Below are 22,788 nucleotides of genomic sequence, written 5' to 3'. Positions count from 1 at the left end.
GTCGATAAACAGAGAAATACCAAGCTATTATGTATTAGACACGAAAATGAAGCAACTGGTGACATATAAGAACCACAACAATCACCGTCTTTCCCGAGGGGTCCCCATAAAATGGATCCGGAGCGGAATGTCCAAGAGCCAAGGATTATCCGCCAACCGTTTTCCTCTTCCGCAACCAGTCTACGCCCGTTCGCAGGCGATTGAACGAGTCAGTCGAGGCACAAGCGAGGACATTACTGAGTTCTCGTTGGTAGATCGCTCTCATCCCTGTCTTGGTCTAGTGCCCCTTTGAGACTTAGTCTAGAACGAATTTCATGCCAGGCCCCAGACCCAAAACTTTAGCCAAACTTTATTGACGAGCCAAAAAGCCTGATTGTCTTTACGGAAGGAGGTGTTTGATGGGAGATGAAGGGTTAGGTAAAAAGGAGGATAAGCCATTGTTGTGGATCTTTTGCGTTGTTGTTAATTGGAGGCGGGTGAGACAATGGGGAGAGATCATCGATTTTGGATCGTTAATGAGGCTCAGGCACATGTTCCAGATTGAGATACATACCAGCTGATCATGAATCGAACATCAAACCCTCTTCCCCGGCAATAGTCTCCTTCCCCAGTGATGGTAGTGCAACATCCTTCGCACGTGTCAAACCTCAGCCCACCCCAGCCAAGCCTAACCATACGCAGACTGGCAAGGAACACAGACGGTTTAGCAGAAAACGCCATCTTCATGGTCCCGGCCTCCGGTCCCCTTTAGACTCTGCGCACACACATAAGATCAGCGCGACTGTCTCTCTCCCACGTTCTGTCAGCGTCTCGCAAGTCCTTTTCTTGGTAGGCTGACTCGAACGACCATGGATTACTTCGAGGTATGCTGGTCGATCTTCAGCACCATCTGTCTCGTTAATGTTGTTTTTGGTATTTTGGTCTGTGAGATTACTACATTTACTGTTTTAGCTGCGGTGCCGATCTTTTCGTCTGCGGCGGGAGCTATTGCGAATGGGCTTTGCTATTATGTTTACTACCTAAAGAATCCTGTCATCAACGAGGTGGTAGCCGCTGTATTCTCGGACTTCTTCTGGCTGGTATGATGCCTTGTTGACTAACTGAAGGTGAATTTTACTGACTGGATCAATAGTTACAAGAAGCTAGTCTGCTGCTGTACAGTTATATCATCCTGCAACGAGTTCTCCGACCGAAACAATGGCGCATCTTTTCCATTCTGTTCTGGACCCTTATGGTCTTGACGGCGATCACCCGAGTCTTCATTGCCATCTATCGCGCCAAGTTCCTGATTGAGGGTGTCGCTGAGTTCGAAGTCATCATCAACTACCTTCACATTGGCTACTTCACCTTCATGGCCATCTCCGAATGCCTCAGCGCCTATTTCCTTGTCGTCATTTTCGCCTCAGCCAAGACAGCCAGTATGAGCGCCGCTCTGAAAGTCGGTCTTTTGCGATACTTGACACGCAGTACCGAAATGCGTGTCGCTTTCTTGGCCGTCCTCGGCGTCGTACGAACTATCATTCATCCGTTCCAAACTCCGGGTCAGAAGGCAGTCAACATCGCAAGTCAATTGGATCGGTTCCTCTACGCTCTGTTCTGTCTATATCCAATTGTTCTATAGTAAGTTTTACGTTCTTTCTATCGCTATAAAGCTAACAAATGAAGTTTTGATACCCTTGCGTCCAAGCTCCGTTTCAACGAGGACCGATCGATATATACACATAGTGACCAAGCTGCTGGTAACCGCTACGGCTTGAGCACCCAGACAAGATGCTACACGACAACGAAGTCCAATTACGCCTCGAAGATGTATGGGGCTGATACCCCAGGAGATAGAAATGCATCACAAGAGCAGATTGTTCCAGCCAATGCATCCACTCGCTCCGGGGTTTCGGAAGTTGAGATGGAAGACATGGATGTTGAAGGATTCGTTATTAGAAAGACGACTGAGGTCACCGTCACATAGTTATTTCATGGCCTATATCGCGCCGGACAATACCATAGATCTCATAATACATAATTGTGCAAACAATGTTACATTCAAAGTTCTTCGAAGTGATGGCGTTAAATAGCGTAGACGAGGCCAGAAAAGCTAGGACCTATATCGTAAGCGACGAAAAGACCTAGGCAAGTTTGTTATAACTTGTGGTATATTTAGGCTGATTGAGGAAGGTCGTAAAATGATTCCAAGCTACCCCTAATGAGCTTAAACTACACTGCGAGAGTACGATCTCGGCCCAAGTAAGGTGCTCAAATTTGAGACCGACACATGCGCCCATCATATGCAACAGACCAAGCCTCGCTACCGACTGCAACCGTCGCGTAGAACAAATGCTCAGGATCGTACTTCTTCTTTATCTTCAGCAGTCTATCATAATTGGCGCCATAGAAGGTCTCTTGCCAATCTTTTTGTTGAAAGTCTGCTTCGTTAATATACGCACCTGCGCCAGGTGTAGCAGCCTCAATCACAGGTTGGATCTCCTCCGTCATTCTCTTCTGTGTATCCAGCATCTCCTCCCATGGGGCTTCATTATCCCAAGGAAGAGTTAAAGAAACCTGGACGATGGAATCTCGCCATTGGGGTAGAACCGAGTTGGCATTGTTGTCTCCGAATTTGGATACGTTGAGGCCGACACCGATATAGGTGACTCCCATCTCAGCGAGCTTCCGAGCTGTTGGAGAGAAGTACTTCAGCTTGTTACGTGGCAGTAAACGACCTCCGAAGAGTTGTGTTCCCACTTGGATGTTGCCTGCTGGGAGGGGGCCCCAGTAGTGATCGTAATGCTCGTAGTAACTTGGGAAGTGCGTAAAATTTGGCTCGAACTTGACACCAAGATTAGACAATGAATCAGCGAGAGGCTGAAGGATTTTCTTGACCTCGGCCTCGGTCTTGTTGTAGGCCGTCATAGCTGGAATCTGAAGGAATGAGTCCGAGAAGAAGTAGATGATCATGATCCCAGAGTCAACGATCTTGGGGAGAGCAGCATGAAAAGCGTCGATGGCGTCATATATGAGCCTTGGTCTTCCTTCTGGCGCAGTGACGAGAAACTTAGCACCACTGACTTGAGCTTCTGGATGAGCCCGTACGGTAGCTGAGATAACGACGCCAAAGTTTCCTGTGCCACCGCCGCTCAAAGCCCAGTACAAGTCGCTGTTTTCGCTTCTGCTCGCCTTAGCAAGCTTTCCATCAGCAGTAGCCACTTCAAATTCGAGTGTGTTATCAGCTGCTAGGCCGAAATTGGTGCTCAGTGCTGAATGACCGCCTCCTTGGGTATATCCTCCCGCAAGACCAACAGAGGGACATTCTCCAGTAACGACGACTAGATTCTCAGTATGGGATACAGCAAGTGCTTCAAAACCTTGAACACCGGCGCCAAGCTTGAGAGCCTTTCCTTGATAGATATCGTCCTTCCAATCAATGACTTCAGCGCCCTTTAGGTAGTGAGTCCAAACAGCAAGGGATCCAGTGCCGGTTGAGCGACCGAGGTAATCATGACCCGTGTTGCGGATGACAAAGCGTATATTCTTCTCTTTGGCAAAGTTTAGAGTTGCCGCGACATCCTCTGCAGATGTGGCATTGACGGTATATCTGGCGTAGTTGCCCGGTGTACATGGCTTGTCCCTGGGCTGAAATGGGTCGCAAGACTGGTTTGCGAAGAGAGGAGCCATCATGGACGAGGATGATTCCGTACTGATATATGTTAACAGACGATTGAATGGATTGGGAGAGATAACGTTCATGATTGGGGCAAAATTCAACCAGGAAAGAACTTACTGAACTGACGAATAGAGCCATTCGCTCTGGAGGCGTTCACACTCTTCAGCATCATAATTCGGGTCATGACAGGGACTTCCCAGTGGAACGGTAGCAATCAGTCGACCACCAACCGTACTGTTGAGTTGATCCCATTCATCACCAGAAGGCCAACAAGGGTCTTCAGGGAAGCATTTACAACCTGGTGCCGTGGCTTTACAGCCAGCTGCCCAGAGCAGTAGAAACGAAAAGACAAGGTTGCGCATTGTTGCCAGAAACAACCGATGAAGAAGAAAAATCTCTCATCGACTCGATTGGCGGTAAGGATGCACTGAGTGGTCGTCTTACTCAGATTTTCACTCTTCCCCGCAAGGTGTGTTTGCTTCTTTGGCTGCCCCTGTTGGCCAAGCATGTTGAGGTGGAGAACATACTTGGTGTTACTGGACAAGGATGAGTCTGCATTGAAGATCTTGGCAACTTTATCGTAGACGAAGGAAAGGATCGGCAGCTACTGATGAGTTCCAGACGTTTCAATAAATTTAAAACTATCTACGGTCTAGGATATCTAAAAGGAAGGAGTAAGCGTGCATCGAAACTCTTGGGCTTGTCTGAAATCTATAGAAGATACAAGTTATTTCAAAGCGCGTTAGCAAGAGTTAAGCCCATCAGCCGTCTGGACTTAACCCTCCACCGCAGCAATTCCTTCATCATCCCGAACCAGCTTGGCTCGATTATAAGCATCATCATCTGCAGGTAACTGCAGGTTGACCGCTGAAATCCGTGCTGCGCTGACCTCCAAGTTACCGTCGCCCTCCAATGCTAGCACATGACCACCGGAGTCTCTGGTCGCCGACAGGAAGTGTAGATGATCGCCTGCGACGCTGATTCCCTGCATGAAAGCTGGCGATCTGAACCCAATGATCGTACCCTTGATGTTGTTGAAGGTATGTGAAGCTTGTCGCTTTCCAAGCTCGGCAAGACTCTCGCCTGGTGACTGCTGTCCTCCGACAGTCCGTACAGTGACTGAATTGAATGTGCCTTCAATTCTGTAGGCTAAATAGTGATTGTTTGTTGCGGGAAGAAGCTGAGACAGAGTCTCTGTGAAGGAATCCTTGCTCGGTATGTGTTTCGAAGCGCTAACGGTCGGCTTAAAATCCGTGACCATCGCAAAAGGCGCCGTTTGTTGAGCGCACGCATCTTGTCCCAGCGCTATAACAGAACCATCAGGCTTCATATCATAGATAATCCCATCAAGAATGATCATTTCGCCAACCATGTGTCGAAAGGTGCCAAGACCATGACCGCCATGTGTGAGGAGTTCCGAAAGTGTGATGCCTGTCTCGGCGACCCCATCCATGAGGGCTGAGACAACGGAATATTGAAAGAGGTGATTGGACGGCATTTTGGTGTGTGATGTGAGATGTGAGATGGTGTTGAGTGAGTGAGAGGCACAGCTTGTCCTTGGTTGAGAAAGTTGCACGAATGCGGGGTCTGATTAACCCAATCAGATTGTGAATTCTGGATCAAGACGTCATTGTGAATGAGGGAAGTCAGCTCAAATGCGACTTTAATGACGAGTCAATCAACACAGAGGCCATCATAACGGTTGACCGGAGATTGACAATGGCTTCAAATGAGCATTTATTGTAGAGCATGGCATAGACATGAAATGTAAGTGAATTGTAGGAAGTACAATAATTAACTGCCGGGTAGAGTAGTCTTCGTATCTGCGAGATACCGTAACGTGGATACTCGACACAGCATCATGTTCAACTCTAAACGCACGTATCTATTTGCCTGAGATAGCACATATTGCGGGAACATCCAAGGTCTCAGTGATATTTTTTGGCTTGGCCAGAACAACTCCCTCGTCGGAGTATGATGAGAGGTTTCAGCTGCTTACTGGCACTGACTAGTGCCCTCGTATTCTGTTCTGGGTTTTGATAGCCTGATTTCTTTTCTCAGCCAAGATAAAAGCGACAGTGATTGTCAATTCCCAGGGTAACAGCTCAGAGTCTCCAGATCAGCTTGTCAGACGGCTTCCTGACGAAGTATTGGCCCGTCCACGGTTGACCATCAGCTTCTGCGTTACGTAGCACACCGAATGCAAGGGAGATCTGCCCGTGATGCACCAAAAAGCGGTATGGCGGCTGCTTAGTTGCGGGTTGCCGGGCGGGCCGACTAGCTCATGCATCTAGTGGCACGCCTGAGCCGTTCCCCCCAGCCAAGCCTCGGTGGTTCAGCTCGCCACAATATGCCCAATTCTCAATATTGTTGCGCCAAAAGTGAGGGGAAGCCAATGGGAGGAATTTGATATGTTCACATTTGTGAGACTGCATCAAGTCTTGCATCGAGAGGGGAGGTTCTGCTGACTGACATTGGGTACAAAAGAGGCGGCTTGTTCACTTCTGAAGTGAGAAGATCTGTGACCGTTTGCTCCTCCTCGAATTTCGACAGGTTCAAAGGATTGGCTTTTCTCTTTGTGTTAGAGAACGATCAGCTTTCACTTTATTCCTTAGCGATAATGGCTAAACGTGCAGAGCATCTCCCGGCGATGCCGCCCCAGGACCCTTCATTACAGGTTCCAAGTGGTCTGCGGGTCGCTTACGCCAAGCATCTTCTTGACAAACACCTCCGGAGCCTGCGATATGAGCTGAATGACGATGTCAGTCGCAATGAGCCTCTGCCTGCAATAGGCCATGCACCATCTCATGGTCATGAGGATCCTTTGGAGCATCTCTCAGAGTACAAGGGCCGCGTTGCTATCGTCGGTGCTGGCGCTACAGGCCTGTATCTCGCCATGATGCTCAAGTACCTCAAGATCTCCAATGTGGATATCTATGAAGCTTCGGATAGAATTGGCGGTCGAGTATATACGTACAAGTTTGAGAAAGATGAGGCCTGTCCTCATAACTACTATGACATTGGAGCCATGCGTATTCCGGAGATTGATGCCATGAAATCGTTAGTACGCTAGTCTTTCTGCTGGATCGATGAACTAAAATACCACAGAACACTTACACTCATCGAGGAGCTGAAACTTCCGAAAACGAAGTATGTCCTCGATGCTGGTTGCGAGCCACAGATGCATTGGTACTCTAACACCGAATCGCCTGAGTAAGAAGACCTTCCATCCCATCTTAGGTCAGCAATACTGACTTTGTATAGCGGAAAACCCTACGATGCCCGAATGAACGAGATCATCAAGGGTCTTGGGTCAAACTGGGACGAGAAGTTTGAGGAATGGGTCGCCAGTGGCAAGGACAACCATTCTACTAGAGGGTGGCTTATGTTCACCGACCCGAAGTAAGTACCATGTTGAACATCTTTCGCAATTGCTAACATCCCTTTTAAGATGGACTTATGACCAGACCGAGGATGCCGAGACAGCTGCCACGTAAGTTCACCACCCGCGACCCTTTAAAATATCGGAGACTAATACCATGTAGTTCTACTGGTCTCTTCGAGCAGTCATTTGTTGAGTCTCTATGTGACTTCAGTGATTTCCAGGCCACTGCTGGCAAGCCCTGGTGGCGTCTTGAAGGCGGCATGTCAGTTGTCACCGAGAAGATGAACCAATGTATCGAGGACCCTAAGTGGGCTCCTCACAACCCTATCTCTCTGAAGGTCAAGAAGAATACACCTGTCGTAGCCATGTCGGAGAACCACCAAGAGAACAAGATTGAAGTGACTATTACTGGGGCTGAGGGTACGAAGACAGAGGCATATGACATGGTCTTCAACACCACCGCCATGGGCCCTCTCCAGCGCATGGACATATCTGGCCTGGTCCCCGGTTTCGGTCTTCCTCAAACCCAGAGAAAGATTCTCACTGGTATCCGAGCTCTCAGCTACGATCGATCCTGCAAGGTTGCAGTCAAGTTCAAGACTCGGTGGTGGAAAAATATGTACAAGACCTCCACGAACGGCAGCACTTTTGGCGGTGTATCGGGCTCTGATTTACCCAGCAGCAACATCGTTTACCCATCTTGGGATGATGGCGATGACACTTCCGCAGTGCTCATGACTTCTTACACGTGGGCCCAGGATGCTACGCGTATGGGATCTCTGATTCCCGATTACACGAAGCAGAAGCCGCATATTGACGACGCTGTTATCACTCAATGTTTCCAAGATCTCGTCAAGCTTTGGGGTGAGAGCCAAGATCCCAAGATCACCGTTGACTTTTTGAGGAACGAGTACCTCGAACATCACGCGTTCGCTTGGTCTCACGATCCATACACAGGCGGCGCTTTCGCTCTGTTTGGCCCTGGCCAGTTTAAGTATATCTACCCCGAGTTCCAGCAGATCCTTTGCGATGGAAAGTTTGCCATCTGTGGCGAGGCTCTGAGCCCCCATCACGCGTGGATTTCTGGATCCCTGGATAGCGGATACCTTACCATACTGAGATGGTTAGGCCATCTCGAGGATGGAGATAGAGCTGATGCGTTGAAGAAAGCATGGTTCGGAAGTGGAAGGGGTAAACATACTGCTGAGTATGATGGGAAGTTGATGAGATGGACTATTGAGCTGAGCCAGCAGGCGGCTAGGAGGACTCGAAAGAGGCACTACTGAGGCCACAGAGAGGGGCGGTCATATAAAGAATCTGTGCTGCGACACGATTGTTCTCAACCGGCTTCGCCAACTCAGATGGGACAGGACGAAGACGGAGAAGATTGCATATATCGGATGCATCGAATTTGAGATTTCCTTACACACCTGCATCGACATAAATTGGAAGCAATAAATTTCGACTCGTCGTGTTCATTCAATGTCACTTTGCAAGTATTCTCTGTTCGTCCCTTTGGTCAGTGACATTCTATGGTGGCTGTGTGCTGGCTGAATCGGATGTGTCTCGTCATTTCACAGCCTTCTTCCAAAGTTTGACCATAGACATTCGTCCCATAAGCATTTTTGCAGACCAAAACCACTTAAAGAATGACGCCTGGAATTCTTGGACGCATCGGGATTGGATCTAGGCTTGACCATTCCTCACGCCCTATGCCCCGTCCAGGCATGAGTGTGCAGTATATCGATTAAATTGAGACATTGATGATTATAAATCAAAATGAGCATTGCAAGATCGATCTAGGACAGCCTTAACATCAATTCACATAGATAATGCGATTTTGTTCCGCAATCCTGTACAACACGCGAAAAGACATCGACGGCTTCAGTGACATTAGTTCTGTCATTAGCTTCTAGACTAGTCAAAGCCGACCAAGACTGGATCTCAGGGTCTCCAATCGGCCCAGTCTAGTCCGTTCCGCCATGCTGGAATGGGCTGGAACACCTTTGTGAAAAGGACCGAGTTGTGTAATAGTCACATAGTGCCACAGGTGGCAACTCTGATCGTACATAAACCTGCTGGAAGCGCAATCGAGGCCATGTATGAACTTAGTAGAGCTGAGACTTGACTGAACCATAGTTCTCTCCTCATCAAACAAAAACGCATCATCACTTTAGCAAGTCAAGCAATGAGACTGTCTTCCTTATTTCAATCCGCGGCGCTTGTCGCAGCCTCTCTCTCCGAACTATCACAAGCCCAAGCCTTGACCCCCCGTGGCTTCACAACACCCAAGCGCAAAGAACTATGGCAGCCAGAAGTCGGGACACCATGGCAAATCATCCTCTCCGAGGTCGTCAAAGTTCCCAAAGCAGGTGTTAGCTCTATGACTCCAGACGTCCCCATCTGGGATATGGATCTCTTTGAGAACTCCAAGAGCACCATCACTGCCATGCAGAAAGGTGGCAAAAAGGTGATTTGTTACTTCAGTGCTGGTTCTTGGGAGAATTGGCGTAAAGATAAAGACAGCTTTCCGAAGAAAGATCTTGGTAAGGTAATGGATGGTTGGCCAGACGAGAGGTGGGTGAATATCAGCAGTGTTGCCGTACGAGCTATCATGGTGCAACGAATTAAGCTGGCGGCTGAGAAGGGATGTGATGCTATTGACCCTGATAACATGGATGGATATGTAAGTCACCCACGTAAAGAAGTACACAGATCACTAACCATTGCCGCAGCAAAATGATAATGGCCTCGGCCTCACCGAGGAAGACACCATCTCATACGTCAAGTTCCTCTCTGCAGAGGCAGCCAAGTACAACATGGTCATGGGTATGAAGAACGGCGGAGATGTCACAGAAGAGGTTCTTCCATATGTTGCCTTCTGCATCAACGAGTCTTGCATCCAATATTCTGAGTGCGACTTGTACCAGCCTTACATCGACGCAGGAAAGCCAGTCTTCAACATTGAGTACCCCAAGGGCGCACCAAAGGTCAAGGCTAAGGATCAGAAGAAGATTTGCTCTACTAGTGGTGCGGCGGAAGGATCAGATGGATTCAGTAAAGTTATCAAGAAGATGAATTTGGATAAATGGGTCTTGTATTGTTAGGGCTCATGAGAGCCCACGGCATTGGCAGAATCATCCTTTTATCTTTCTTCTTAATTCAAGTTCATTCCTTGTTTCATAAGATATGAAAGATCCTTCTGAAAGAAGATATTAGAAGTGCTTCTCAATAACATTTAGACATGGAATAATGGGTCCAGCTACAGACGGCAGAAGGTAGAGTAAGTCAAAGTATGTATTTTAATGTCGTCAAGACAAGGTAGATAACTATATGCGTGTAACGTAAGGCCCAGGAGCCAGCATTGAAGAGCATGGCAGCTTAGTCAGTGCCGCTGCATCCAACAAAGTTGTTGCCGGAAGCACCAGTGTGAGTAATGGCACCAGCATACTCGCAGTTGGTGTTGATAACAACACGGTCAGCGCCGGGGGAACCTGAAAACATGTTAGAAGTAGTTCTGATTCGTCTCTGCTTAGCGACTTACCGCCAGTGTAAACACCACCGCTCTTGATGGGGAACTCCTGGTAAGGACCGTCGACAATGAAGTCAAATCCCTCGCGGTTGTTGTAAGTGTGAGGGTAAGTGGAGCTGCCAGCAGTGTCGTCGTTCTGGTAGTACTGGCAAGCAGCGTTGGCAGCAGCACGGACTTGAGAGGCGGAGTAGTTGGTGCTGCCGCAGGTAGTGGCGGACTGACGGCTCTCAATGGGGCTGGCGACAGCCAGACTGACAAGAGCAGCGAGAGAAGCGGTAGACTAAGAATCGGGTCAGCATTTATCGTGCTTGTGTATGTAGTTGCAAGTGCTTCGTACCTTGAAGAAGAGCATCTTGTCAATGAGTGTACAACAACCAACGATGGATGAGAGCGTGTAGGAGTGGTTACATCATTGATAAGAGTCCTCTCACAGATTTTATAGTTAATCATCTCTATGTCCTGTGTATACACGGAACACCAAAGCTATCAGTCCATCGAAACCTCGGTGTCCCAAAACATGTAGATCTTCACAAATAGAGGCAGGTGGATGAACGGATGAGTCCGATTGGCCGCATAATTCACCAAGTTTCGAGATAGTATCACCACCTGCTTAATTCGGATGTAGGTCCGGCAGATGGGCAGATGTAGCTGAGCGTAGTCTGACCAGTCACATTAAAATCCGCACCGAGAGCGGGTCGTGATCGGCATATAATTGTCTCAGCAAGTGCCCATGTGTTGCTCTTATCGCAATCATTGGAGCCCTTTTGTATTTCATCTTCGGAAATCGGACGTGATACGCCGTGTTAGCGCCAATCGTCTATCTTGTAATTCCGCTTCTTGTCGCAATCCCTTCATCCTGCATTCATTTCATGCTTTCTCTCCTTCGCTTTTCATCTCTCTCATTCATCTCCACACGGAAAATGACCGACGTCACGAAATTACTGAGCGACAGTGCCGTATCGGCCCAACAAGCTGCTGAGAAGCTCGCAAGTCCTTGTCTAGAGGCTATCAAGAAGAATGAAGACGCTTCAAAGATTGAGGGGGAATTCGACGGCCTTTGGTCTTCGGTGCTCTCCGCTGCCGAGCAGACCCCCCACGACAGGCAAGGGAAGCTAGTGGAAACCTTGCATGCGATAAAGAGCATTCCGCAATCTGCTGAGACAGCTAAGAAGGTTGTCGTTTGGGGTGAGGAGAAGCGCTGGGATGAGCTCCCCATGTTTGGGGGTAAAGCACGCGAGCAGCTTGACATCGGTGAGCTCCGACCTCCGACAATCGTGAACACTTACTGACTCTGATAAGCACAAGAAAAGTCCGATGAAGCTTTCGTCAATATCAACGGCTTCTTTGCGCGCGCAACTGCTGCTGGGGTTGATGACCTTAGCCTCTTTGCCATTTGGACCTTGCGAGAAGCGCTCGAAGACCCTGCTGCTGATAAGATCTCCCAGACGTCGCCCAAGCTATTGAAGGCCTCTTCTGTCTGGTTTATCTACGCCGCCGATGCTCTTGCTAAGGCGAGCAAGGATGGAAAGCAGTTTGACGGCAAAGTCGCCAAGCCTGGTGCTAGCCTGGCAGAGTTCAAAGATGAGGCCGGATGGAGGGGTTTCAACAATGACAGATGGAAAGTCTGGCAGGATCGATTCTCGATTCTGAAAGAAGCAGACATCTCCCAGGACTCTAAGTCCTTGGTGAGCCAGGCGACGGATAGTCTCACAAAAGTCTAATATAACGGTGATCAACTTGAAGTATCTCTATCGCTAATATTCCACCGTCCTTTCTTCTCCTTAATTGCGCCTTTGACGGCATGATCTGGCATACAAAGATCACCTATTCGCCTTCGGTTAATTGACATCTGTGAACTATGCAGTGCATTCAGCGTTTTTATTGACAACGCGTCCTGCCTCTGGTTCCTACTGCAAGGGTTTGATACTAGGCAAAATAGCAAAACACTAGACATTGACAAGCGACACAAAAATGAGCACGTCTTCGCCCGTTCTCAGGTTCTCTGCCTTGCTGTCGTTAGAAAGATCTTACTGGTTGGCTGGCCTCGATCCCAGCACTTTCAACACACAGCCTTATTTCTCACAGCCTTATACTGCAGCCTGACGCAACTCAGCCGCATTGTAATTTCCCCTCAATCAGTCGCCTTTTCTGACGTCCATCCATCACTCAATAAACCATCGACATGGCGCTCTCTTTGCGAGATGGCTCTCGGCTCAAACCAGATAATCGCCTCGCCCAGGCGGTATCCGAGTTCGAGGCAGCTCTTACCTCTGAACAAAAAGTCGCGTTTAGAGCCTCGCGATCGTCAGCTGCTCAGACAGCCCCAACTATGTCTGATGTGATGCGCTTGACCGCCGAGATGGACTTGAAGGCCACGACCAAGCATGGTCGTGGGAGATGCTTTGGCCCAAGAATGACGAATCTTCTTCAAGCAATCCAGCAGTTCGCTGCGCTTGGCGATGTTGTTGTTGGAGGCTCGCAAAATATCATTGCGTGCGGTGTTTGGGCTGCTGCAAGAATGACCGTTCATGTAAGCGCATCCGAAATCGCATTCGTGGCTTTCCCATTAATACTAATCACGGGTAGGTTATAACTGGATACTTCACGTATCTGGAAAAACTTTCTCTGTTGTTCATGGCTGTCGGTCGAAACGCTCCGCGCTATCAAGCTATGGCCGCAATTTATCCCAAATCGAAGAACCTTCAACGCTATCTGTGCGAATACTTCATCATTGTTACCAGACTATGCTTTCAGTCAATCACATGGACACGGAAGTCCGCCTTCAGCCGACTCTCGACGTCTATTAGCGACCCAGATATGAAAGAATTCCAGTCAGAGCTTGACATATGGTCATCATCGATAAAGGAAGAGGCCAACCTCTTACTAAATCAGAAGGTAGACGAGGAGGCCAAAGAAAATGCGAAATTTCGCTCGCTCACAACATTTCTATCCGAGTCTTCGTCACATCAGCGGAGAATTAAGACTTGTGCTCGTTTTCTGCAGGCATGTTCACAGTACGACTATCGGACCACGTGGAAGCAAACAAGAAAATCTGGAACTACTCGTCTTTTGGAATCCTTCTCTGAGTATCAGCAGTGGCAGTCTGACCAGTCCAGCCATGACTCGGTACTATTTCGTGGAAAGCTGGGAGCTGGCAAGTCAGTCCTTTTAGCCAATGTCGTCGACGATTTAAACCTTCAGAGTAATGCGATCGTTTTGTATTTCTTCGCTCGTTATGATAGACCTGATGGCTTAAATGCTAGGACAATACTTGGATGTCTTATCAGGCAGCTTCTTGAGCACTTCGTCGCGAACAGAGACTTTGATCATATTTTCCAAAAGAATGTAACCATCCGGGACGTGGATGATATTGTGGAGATATTCAAGCAAGTTCCACAACACAACCAGCGCGTCTTCATCGTTATCGATGGTGTTGACGAATGTCCCATGCCGGAGCAACACGCCCTGCTGAGGGCCTTATCTGTTATACAACCGCATGGCTACAAGCTCTGCGTCTCTGTGAGAACTCTTGAACAAATCCTAACATGGAAAGATCACTCTTTTAGATTTAATGTCTCTATTCCAGAAGACAACCCAGACATCTCGGACTATGTTCAAGTTGAAGTTGCTAGACGGATTCAAGAAGGCAGGCTTATTATTAAAGATCCAAACTTGGTCCAGGAGGTTAAAGAGCAACTTATAAATGGAGCATGTGGCATGTGAGTACACGCCTGATTGCATCTCGCCTTCATCCATCAGACCGTTCTGACTTCCAATAGGTTCCTTTGGGTCTCACTGCAACTTGATTCTATCTGCGCTGAGATGACAGACCATGCAATACGCCAAACCATCCAGAATCTGCCACGGGATCTGACAGAAACCTTTGAGAGAAATCTCGCCAAGGCCAGCTCAGGCGATACCAAGGGTTATCACATACGCATCTTTAAACTTTTAGCTTCAGCAAGAGAACTACTTACCACCGAACAGCTTCGAGAGGCTGCCAGCGTTGTAGTAGGACGGACAGCGTGGGATCCCGCAGAACAGATCAGTCGCATTGAACGAGTCTTGAGATTCTGTGGAAGCCTAGTAATGGTAGATGAGGAAGATGACACTGTTCGTTTCATCCATCATAGTGCGCGGAGCTTTTGCCTCAATGCACCGAACCACGCTGCCGCATGGACCTTTAGTGAGGATGAAGCAGAGAGATCAATGGCAGAAACGTTGGTGACTTATCTTAGCTACAACGTCTTCGACACAAGGTTAACCAGAAACGTTGTACCAAAGATTGAGGCGAATGATATGCCCAAAAGAGTGGCATTGAGCACCATAAAGACAAACTCAGTCGGAAAAGGTATCGCCGACCGACTTTTGAAGCTGCGGTCTCAACTAAGGCATGATGTTGGACCAGTCCTAGCTGAGTCTGTCAAGAGCCACTGGAAGGATGATTCACAGCAATTCTCCTTACTCCCTTACGCGAGCAAGAACTGGATCCTTCATACCTCCCATGTCGAATACCTTGATCCACTATGTCGTTGGCATTATTTACTTCAACATCCAACATTTGGCATTGATCTCACCAATATACCAACTAAATTCATACTTGATTCGGCTGTACGATTTATGCCATCAGCGAACATAATATGGGCTTTGTCGCATGGCCACCTTCTACTCCTGAAACAAGAACTTGCAAAAGAACGAGGGGCTCGAATGATTCAGTCTTACGCAACGTTTTGGACCTTTTTGCGGCACATTGCGCCTGAATTTATCAATACTGATATGGACTATGGACTCGTCAAGTGGCTATGTCCGATGCTTGTTCAATTACGCATGAAACATCCAGCCAAGCGACCGCTCTTGTTACGACTCTCCGTCTTTGATGAGTTCTACATGCGGATAGTCCGATCGGCTATCGACTCATCTGACATAGAGGCGGTTACTACTCTTCTGTCGCGCGATGATCTTGAACAAAGTCAGTTTCCTTCTCTGAGTGAAGCTTTAATAGAGCTCGCTGTCTCATCTAGCAACGTATCCCTTCTCAACCTGCTGATACAGGAAGAGTTCGCAGTAGACTTCAGAGCAAATAGCGCTACATTCTACAAGATCGTTACATCAGGGATGCCAGAACCCCTTGTAGCACGATTTGTTCACTGCTTGCTTCAAGGGAATATTGATTTGTACTCCTTGTCAGATAGTGACTTCTATCTTACACTCCAACTTTTGAGGCTTATCGGTTCCGATGAGGTCCCAAAGCTACTAGAGAGGATCCCATGGAGAAAGTCAGAGCGTCGTCGTCGCAAGATCAATCTCCTGCTACATAAAGCATGCATGAGAGGAGATCTTGGCATGGCACGGATGCTGACTTCAATCGGCTGTGATCCCAATACCTGCACACATGACGGCTCATGTCTGGATGTAGCGCTACATGGTATCTCACAGGATAGACTGAACCTTGTGTGGCATCTTTTGGGGTCCTCTGCACTACCCAGTTATGCCAACCTGTCCCGGGTAGTATTACTACGGCAGTGGGCGTTGGTGCTATACTTTCTGCCACTAAACATATCCTTGAATGACTCTTCATCTCCGCTGTTCAATCGCCCATTTTCTGCTCCAAGCTTCAAGATCACGGTGAAAGATTTGGACGATATTGATTGCCCATTTCTTGCCGAGACCCCTCCAAGGGCTCAGGGTATTGGTATCATCACCACTTTGTCACCGCTACCGATTCTGCAGTCTAGAGCTTGGGATGACTGGAACTTCTACTTCGTGACGAACTTCCACAGAGAAGATGGATGGAAACCAATTCATGATTCTGATGAGAAAAGGTTATGCGAAAAGATTCATAGAACGTTCTCATTGGCAAACACATCGAAAGTCCCAGTGCCAAATAGGATTGTTCAAGGCTCGAAGGTTCTAAAAACGCCTAAAGCAATTGAGAGTTCAATTGAATTCATTCACTCGCATCCAGATCTCAGTCCCTGGATCAAGCTGACCACCCCCAACACTTTGTCGATTATCGCTGAAATCTCTAGAAGATGGAGTTGGCTATCTTCTATGGAGTCTGGTCGGGAGTTTGCTCACAGCTGGGCAGCCGAAACCACAGAAGAATGGTTGCATGCGAAGTGGGATGAGTATGGTCAATTAGACAGTCTAGGTCTCTGGATGCTCCCTAAAATTATCGATGCTCTCGAGAAACGTCGCCATAAGTATGCCGTTGTTCACGATGCACTTACCGATGCGCAATGGGCAGTCAAAGAGCTCCAGCAGTCTTATCGTCTTCTTCATAATCTACCCCCAGGATCCAAATTAGACATTTTTGAAGAAAGGCTCCCAGTCATTCATCTACCACGGTTCCAACAGTGGGATTCATACCCTATCAAACTATATTCTTTTTGCTTCGCCTATATGAGTGTTCGTATCCAATGGCTACGGACATTGGGGTTCATGTTCATGAAGGGACTATTGGCAAAAGTCAGGATCCCTACGGACCTCTTACTGGAACTTGGCGATACGGTGATGGTTCTACCAGGCGCACTTGAACTATCGGAACATGATGCATTTGCTTCACATAAACATGGTATCATGCCATCGGTACTTGAAGCAGCATTTCTTGGCCCTGAATCTAAACATGTTCTCGAGGATCTCATTGAAAAACATCCGCAATGGGTGAATGAAGTCATTGCCTGGATCGAGGAAGTGGATACCGGGATTTTCACGTGGTCGATGAGCCAGGACGGGCCACTATCCTTCCCAAGAGCTTTCCAGTCTTTTAGAGACATAGGCACAACTGAGAGAGATATGGAGCGTTTGGAAGACGCTTTGGAGATGTCCCGTCACAGGGTTCCAGAGCTAGAATGAGGACTCAGCCTCCTGCCTCCTGGCTACAGCTTTCCCTTTAAGCGAAACACCGCCCAAGTCGTAGAATACGCTGCATGTCTCAACAGGTAGCCAGCGCATCTTCGATTTGGGGTTTAGAGTCGGCGCAGATGAAGGGTCGTGGAATAGCACGATGCGATGAGAGGGAAATAGAGGCAAGAGTCTCACCGAAAATTCGTGGCAATCTGATGGAGACGAAAACAAGGCATCAATGTCGTAGTTAGTCTCTAGGTGAAGCTATTCAGGGTGATCAGCACACCCACTTTTATTGCACATGTTGCCTGAGGCATTCTCGCCGTTCATCCGCCGCAACCATCGGGTCCAACTTCCAAGCGCCTTTGTTGTCACAGTTAATACCACCGTGACCCTAGACACCATATTCCGGGTAGCTAATACATTCACGTCGTCCTGCTGCGTCTTCATACATGTGGAATCTACAGGGCGTTTAGGGATTCTTGCAGGGGCCTGACTGACCCAACCTCATTCTAGTCACCGCGCCACCCACCTTCATCAACTCTTCAACTTATTTGCACATTTTGTCAAATATTAAATCATTAAGAAGTGTCTGGAGTCACGAAAGACAAAATCTATTATTTCGCCAAATTCAACCTCCCAGCGCTCCTTTCCCTCTCGGAACAGCGTCTCGGCCAACCATGTACTTGCGATATAACCCAGATGCCAAAATGCGGCAGCCTAAACTGGGTTACCTTTCTATGTTTCCAAGATGGGGTGGAATGGGTTTTTCGCTCCCCAAAGAGCGGCCTTGATAGTTTTTACTCCGATGAAACCACCTCTAAGGTTCTTGTTAGCGAAGCATCTGCGTTACTATATCTCAAGGCAAACACCTCAATTCCAGTTCCCGAGGCTTTTTCATACCATACAGGTCAGCAGTATTTTCTATGTTTGGGCTCTTAGTATTGACCTTGCCTAGTGGATCTAGAGATAATGATATGGGTATTCCATATATTCTTCAGAGCAAAGCTACTGGCTGTTCTCTAGGATCGTATGCCTGGAGTCCACCTCGATACTAAGTCCCAGGACTCCAGCATCGTCGCCCCCCAATGGGTATCTCCGATGAGAACCGAGGGAAAGTCATGAGCCAGCTTGGTGTCTTCATGTCAGAACTATCCACGCACCGATTTGATAGGAATGGTTCCCTTTTCCAATATGGAGATGCTAGCTACGCCGTTGGTGAATGCCTCTCACCATCTCTTACGTGGCAAGAGAGAGACTCACTTGAACTTGACCGCGGTCCTTTCATTACTGAACACGACTATCTTGTTTCTCTCATCTCCATGCTAAAGACCTTTCGCTCACGCCTCACACCTTTTTCGCGCCAGTTCCTGACATGTTGGATTATGAAAGCTTATCAAGTTATCAGAAAGCATCGAGGTGGTGGAACGGCTTTATGGCAATCGGCCAAAAGATTGAACACAGTAAAAATATCCTCTTCTACTGCATTGCAGGGCAATTTCTGTCTGAGATGATACCTGATCTCTCCTCAAACGCGGCAAGTAGCTTCACGATCTCCCATCCAGACCTTCATCTTGGCAACATCTATATTGATGAAAACTTCAACATCACCTCTATTATCGACTGGAGTTCATCGTCAACTGGCCCAGTGTCTGAGATCCTCACTGCCCCGTCTCTGGGTAGCTCAGCCGCGCCACCATCAGCGTTTCTCACTGCTGCGTATCGGTCAAGTTTTATCCAGGAAGTTACCAAAACAGCCCAAGAGGTGCCTGATGCGATTCTCTGGAAGACCTCGGAGAGAATGTGACATTTCACTCGACTAACGCGTTTACTTTCCAAAAACGACTACCAGCTCTTCGAGAGGCTATTTGAACTCATATACGGGAGGGACACCTATGTGGGTGGAGGAGATGGGGTTTTGTGGCTCTTCTAAAATCGCGCTAGCCGAGACGAAAATATGAACTTCAGGAGGATGATCTTCCGGTGGAAGAGCTGCAGGAAAGGGAGCGAGCTTGCTTCCCCCCTAAGAGAACTGTAAACACGGACGCCATTGCTGTGGCGAGAAGGTTGACGCTGATGTCGGAAATGAACCTCGCCTTTCTTGCTGATCATCGATTGTGGAGGTGGGTTGAAGAAGCTCGTAAGCAGTATGAACGCCAGTAGCTTGCTGATCATCCCCCCATATCAGCACTTGATTAGGGAGCAGTACTTGTAATGTCAATAGAATAGTGCAGTAGCTTATTGCCAAATGATGGTAGAGACATTGGATATTAGACAACTCAAGTATATTCTAAGTGTTTGTGTCGCCGCACATGCTTTCGGTAATACGAAGAGGGGGGGGTCCGACACAGCTTCATAGTAAACTATCGAGGCTGAAAAGCCAGTCTGAGGCGTTATTATCCTATAAGAAGGAAAGGGTTATTTGAATGATTGTTGGCCATAAGGTCAAACCTTAGGCTGCTAACACAGATAATGAGGACAAAATAAAGAAGGAAAGGGATTTCATCAGTGGTATTTCCTAGCCCGTAATGTTGCAATGCATTCATTTTGTTAGCCTGACTTTAGTCAGAGTATCAACTGTCTTCCAAGCTCTGCGGATTGTGTCTTGTCCCTCTGCTAGGCTCTGCAGCACTCTATTCACTTCAACGTGGTTTGAGCTACTATGGAGATGAACATTCCTCTTCTTAATTATACTAGCGTACCATACTTTGCAGACCGTACCTAATGAATAATAAATTACTAGCTATTTAAGAATACCAATTGCGGTATGCACCTGGCCAGCCTCTGAAACTACTTACAGCAGGATTTCCAACCTATATAAGTGAGCCTTTCTGCTACATTTCTCTTACCCACACCGGGTCTTGGAAGATAGTAACAGTTAATGTAAACTACAACTACAATGGTCAACCTCAGTGTATTCGCTGATAGAAACAATTAAAGCAACTATAGGTCATGAACACGGGGAAATGCATACGGGAGACTGAGGCTATACAGATGAAGCACAATTCACTTCAATCATATAAGGGTCAAATTCAATGCCGCTGTAACCTACTTCTTCAGTGTACCCGCAATCTGAGGCTTGAGATACTTCTCAATGTACTCATCGTTCCTCCAGCCAGACCAATCAGGTTTTTTCATTCCCCAAGAATCATCAAACTCCTGAATGCCCTGACGCGTATAGTAACGACCAACAATAACCCAAATGAACCAACTAGCCTTGATCTCAGGCAGATATTCCGACAAGCAGCTGACATATGTGTTGGCAGTGTTGTAATCAGCACCGTTCATAGCTTGACCAAACTCAGTCAACATGACGGGGAAGACCTCGGCGACGTTGGAATCACTCTCGTTCATGGCCTGGAAACCCTTGTTGTAGAGGTTATAGCGGAGGGAAGAGCAGCTTGTTCCCTTGTTCTCATAGTTGTGAATCTCAAGAACGAGCTTATCCTTGCCGTAGCCGATAAAGTCATCTCGGTTGAAGACCTCACCTCCTGGCTGGAGCTTCTCACCAGAGTACAGAGGAGTAACGTAGGTGTCGTAGTTCATGCCGGAGATGACGATGATTGCCTTGGGATCGGCCTCGTGGACTGCATCAGCACCTTGACGCATGTATTTGTAGAGATCACTCCAGTTGTATGACTTGTCACGGAGCGCATTGTTGTTTGTAGGCTCACGGGGCTCGTTGCGCAGAGACTGGGTGATCTTGGCAGGCCATTTCTTGCTCTGTTTACAATCAGTATTGAAACCTTGGGTACGGGGAGTAGTGAAAGAACATACGTGAGCTGCCATGTATTTGCCGCCTCGAACCCACTTATCGACATCAAACTGGGTATCTCCCCACCAAGTGTTGCCATCTGTACCGCCGCAGCACCATTTAGCCTCGGAGATGTGGTTGTCAAGGTCGATGTAGATCTCTTGACGAAGACACTCAGCAGCAATGGCGTCGTAGACCTAATAACTTGTTAGTATGACCTCAATTAGCAGACATTAATTATGCTTACCTCAAGACGTGTTGTCTTAGCGGTGAAAGAAGGGTTGTTCTTCAACACCTTCTGAAGAATAATTGTGCCATTCTCCTTTCCAAGACCTTCCTCAAACGCAGTCTTGAGATCAACATCCTTACCACCGTTGGCATAGATTTGATCAACAAGCTCAGTGGCGAAGGTGAGGCGAATTGCGTTCATGCCGATGCTCTTGATGTCGGACAGAACATCCTTGATGGATTGATACTGCAGACCTTCGGGGACCATGACTTCGCCGTGGCCGGGCCAGTTAGCTCCAGCGAGACTGATCTTGTCACCATTGGAGTTGACGATCCAACGACCTTCGGTTTTGAAAGGTCCATTGGGCCACGCTGCTACGGCATTGCCGATGAGGCAGCTGAGTGCCAGGAGAGGGCTAACGAATAGCTTCATGGTGGAGAAGATTGATGAAGCTGGGAGTTGGATCCTGATTCGAAGGAATGAACTTGCATGAGAATCTTTGAGACCTTATACTTTTCCAATACGACACCGAATTAAACTCAAAAACACCGACGCTCCGGAGCGGACCGGGCGTCTTGGCAGTTTTCATCTTGAATTAGACGCTCAACAACACCTGACGTATGTCCTCCTGAACTAATGGTACGAGGAACAGGGGTTGCGACCAGCGAAAAGCTGGGGAAGACAAATATTCCCCCAATCCAGGGAAACAAACTGTCGATCTTGACGCTATTCAGATGCTTGTCTTCCCCGCATAATAAACATTCAGCGTCGATGCGACTTCAGAGTGCCCTGTGCGCTTCGGCTCCGGTATCCCCGACCCCGCAAATCCCCTGGTCAAAGATGCGGGGTGACTATCACGAGTCTGAATAGCGCGAAGGATCCTCGGTATTGGAAGCGCTAGAATAGGAAATCTTGGTCTTCGGAGCATTTGGTAGCGAGAGCGCGATGGTGAGAGGTGCGGATGACTATTCGGAGATCTTCCCCTAACAAGGCCGACAATAGGCCGTGCTTGGCTAAATGCTGAGGATCCGCAGGACACTGTCAAGCCGATTCGACCGCTTAACGCAGTACTGAGCAGCAACCTTTTAAAAACCATTTTCCTGACCCTAGGATTCAAGTAGGTTTACCTTCCACCATTATTGAAACACTTATATTGACTCGCTGGAACTAGGATGGACATGAGATGTTACAACGCACAGAACTCTCCAGGGTAGGAAGCCGAGATCCGTGATGAAGATAGTGGCGTGAGTAGTCGCGAAACAAATGGAACATTCATGCCCAGAATCCTTTTGAAAAGAAGGCAGTTCAAGTCAAAGCCACTTTGATGGATAATAGAATTTGTTTTGATAGTCGTAATAGCCCTTTGAGGCATTGTGAGGAGGTT

At 47.9% G+C, this 22,788-nt stretch overlaps 11 protein-coding genes across 11 annotated transcripts; 6 read left to right on the top strand and 5 right to left on the bottom strand.

The window, feature by feature from the left end:
• Nucleotides 1-848: 848 nt before the first annotated feature.
• BKA55DRAFT_536763 (uncharacterized protein) lies at nt 849-1,966 on the top strand (the record flags this gene model as incomplete). The annotated part of the gene is made up of 3 exons (XM_046189861.1): nt 849-1,079; nt 1,133-1,620; nt 1,666-1,966. 3 exons carry the CDS (start codon nt 849-851, stop codon nt 1,964-1,966), a joined length of 1,020 nt encoding a protein of 339 aa, XP_046051767.1.
• A 182-nt stretch (nt 1,967-2,148) lies between these two features.
• BKA55DRAFT_735893 (uncharacterized protein) lies at nt 2,149-4,057 on the bottom strand. The gene is made up of 2 exons (XM_046201312.1): nt 3,776-4,057; nt 2,149-3,691 (listed from the first exon to the last, which is right to left on the bottom strand). Exons 1-2 carry the CDS (start codon nt 4,018-4,020, stop codon nt 2,251-2,253), a joined length of 1,686 nt encoding a protein of 561 aa, XP_046051766.1. The 5' UTR covers nt 4,021-4,057; the 3' UTR covers nt 2,149-2,250.
• Nucleotides 4,058-4,303: 246 nt separating this feature from the next.
• BKA55DRAFT_561983 (alpha-acetolactate decarboxylase) lies at nt 4,304-5,181 on the bottom strand. Its single transcript, XM_046192208.1, has one exon. It carries the CDS (start codon nt 5,154-5,156, stop codon nt 4,434-4,436), a length of 723 nt encoding a protein of 240 aa, XP_046051765.1. The 5' UTR covers nt 5,157-5,181; the 3' UTR covers nt 4,304-4,433.
• Nucleotides 5,182-6,278: 1,097 nt separating this feature from the next.
• On the top strand, nt 6,279-8,329 carry BKA55DRAFT_506284 (uncharacterized protein; the record flags this gene model as incomplete). The annotated part of the gene is made up of 5 exons (XM_046187255.1): nt 6,279-6,718; nt 6,767-6,871; nt 6,923-7,060; nt 7,110-7,151; nt 7,204-8,329. 5 exons carry the CDS (start codon nt 6,279-6,281, stop codon nt 8,327-8,329), a joined length of 1,851 nt encoding a protein of 616 aa, XP_046051764.1.
• Nucleotides 8,330-8,998: 669 nt separating this feature from the next.
• BKA55DRAFT_638797 (glycoside hydrolase superfamily) lies at nt 8,999-10,175 on the top strand. Its single transcript, XM_046197089.1, has 2 exons — nt 8,999-9,729; nt 9,779-10,175. The coding sequence occupies exons 1-2, from the start codon at nt 9,232-9,234 to the stop codon at nt 10,148-10,150; spliced, it is 870 nt and encodes a 289-aa protein (XP_046051763.1). The 5' UTR covers nt 8,999-9,231; the 3' UTR covers nt 10,151-10,175.
• Nucleotides 10,176-10,330: 155 nt separating this feature from the next.
• BKA55DRAFT_561978 (Ribonuclease/ribotoxin) lies at nt 10,331-10,970 on the bottom strand. Its single transcript, XM_046192207.1, has 3 exons — nt 10,913-10,970; nt 10,588-10,855; nt 10,331-10,537 (listed from the first exon to the last, which is right to left on the bottom strand). Exons 1-3 carry the CDS (start codon nt 10,925-10,927, stop codon nt 10,425-10,427), a joined length of 396 nt encoding a protein of 131 aa, XP_046051762.1. The 5' UTR covers nt 10,928-10,970; the 3' UTR covers nt 10,331-10,424.
• Nucleotides 10,971-11,495: 525 nt separating this feature from the next.
• Nucleotides 11,496-12,296, top strand: BKA55DRAFT_506872 (uncharacterized protein; the record flags this gene model as incomplete). The annotated part of the gene is made up of 2 exons (XM_046187303.1): nt 11,496-11,826; nt 11,875-12,296. The coding sequence occupies 2 exons, from the start codon at nt 11,496-11,498 to the stop codon at nt 12,294-12,296; spliced, it is 753 nt and encodes a 250-aa protein (XP_046051761.1).
• A 461-nt stretch (nt 12,297-12,757) lies between these two features.
• Nucleotides 12,758-17,430, top strand: BKA55DRAFT_687340 (uncharacterized protein; the record flags this gene model as incomplete). Its single annotated transcript, XM_046199053.1, has 3 exons — nt 12,758-13,105; nt 13,162-14,294; nt 14,355-17,430. The coding sequence occupies 3 exons, from the start codon at nt 12,758-12,760 to the stop codon at nt 17,428-17,430; spliced, it is 4,557 nt and encodes a 1,518-aa protein (XP_046051760.1).
• A 693-nt stretch (nt 17,431-18,123) lies between these two features.
• BKA55DRAFT_591848 (uncharacterized protein) lies at nt 18,124-19,584 on the top strand (the record flags this gene model as incomplete). The annotated part of the gene is made up of 6 exons (XM_046195313.1): nt 18,124-18,338; nt 18,380-18,438; nt 18,481-18,699; nt 18,753-19,224; nt 19,285-19,318; nt 19,390-19,584. The coding sequence occupies 6 exons, from the start codon at nt 18,124-18,126 to the stop codon at nt 19,582-19,584; spliced, it is 1,194 nt and encodes a 397-aa protein (XP_046051759.1).
• Nucleotides 19,585-20,341: 757 nt separating this feature from the next.
• BKA55DRAFT_295179 (beta-1,6-galactanase) lies at nt 20,342-21,985 on the bottom strand. The gene is made up of 3 exons (XM_046185575.1): nt 21,423-21,985; nt 21,199-21,372; nt 20,342-21,144 (listed from the first exon to the last, which is right to left on the bottom strand). The coding sequence occupies exons 1-3, from the start codon at nt 21,834-21,836 to the stop codon at nt 20,470-20,472; spliced, it is 1,263 nt and encodes a 420-aa protein (XP_046051758.1). The 5' UTR covers nt 21,837-21,985; the 3' UTR covers nt 20,342-20,469.
• On the bottom strand, nt 21,986-22,652 carry BKA55DRAFT_295178 (uncharacterized protein). Its single transcript, XM_046185574.1, has one exon. It carries the CDS (start codon nt 22,498-22,500, stop codon nt 22,135-22,137), a length of 366 nt encoding a protein of 121 aa, XP_046051757.1. The 5' UTR covers nt 22,501-22,652; the 3' UTR covers nt 21,986-22,134.
• Between the last annotated feature and the right edge of the window lie 136 nt (nt 22,653-22,788).

This window comes from Fusarium redolens (genome assembly GCF_020744475.1).
Source record: "Fusarium redolens strain MPI-CAGE-AT-0023 chromosome Unknown BKA55scaffold_5, whole genome shotgun sequence".
Taxonomy (NCBI): Eukaryota; Fungi; Ascomycota; class Sordariomycetes; order Hypocreales; family Nectriaceae; genus Fusarium; species Fusarium redolens.
Note: the sequence above shows the minus strand (reverse complement) of the source record. Positions and strands in the feature narration are given on the sequence as shown.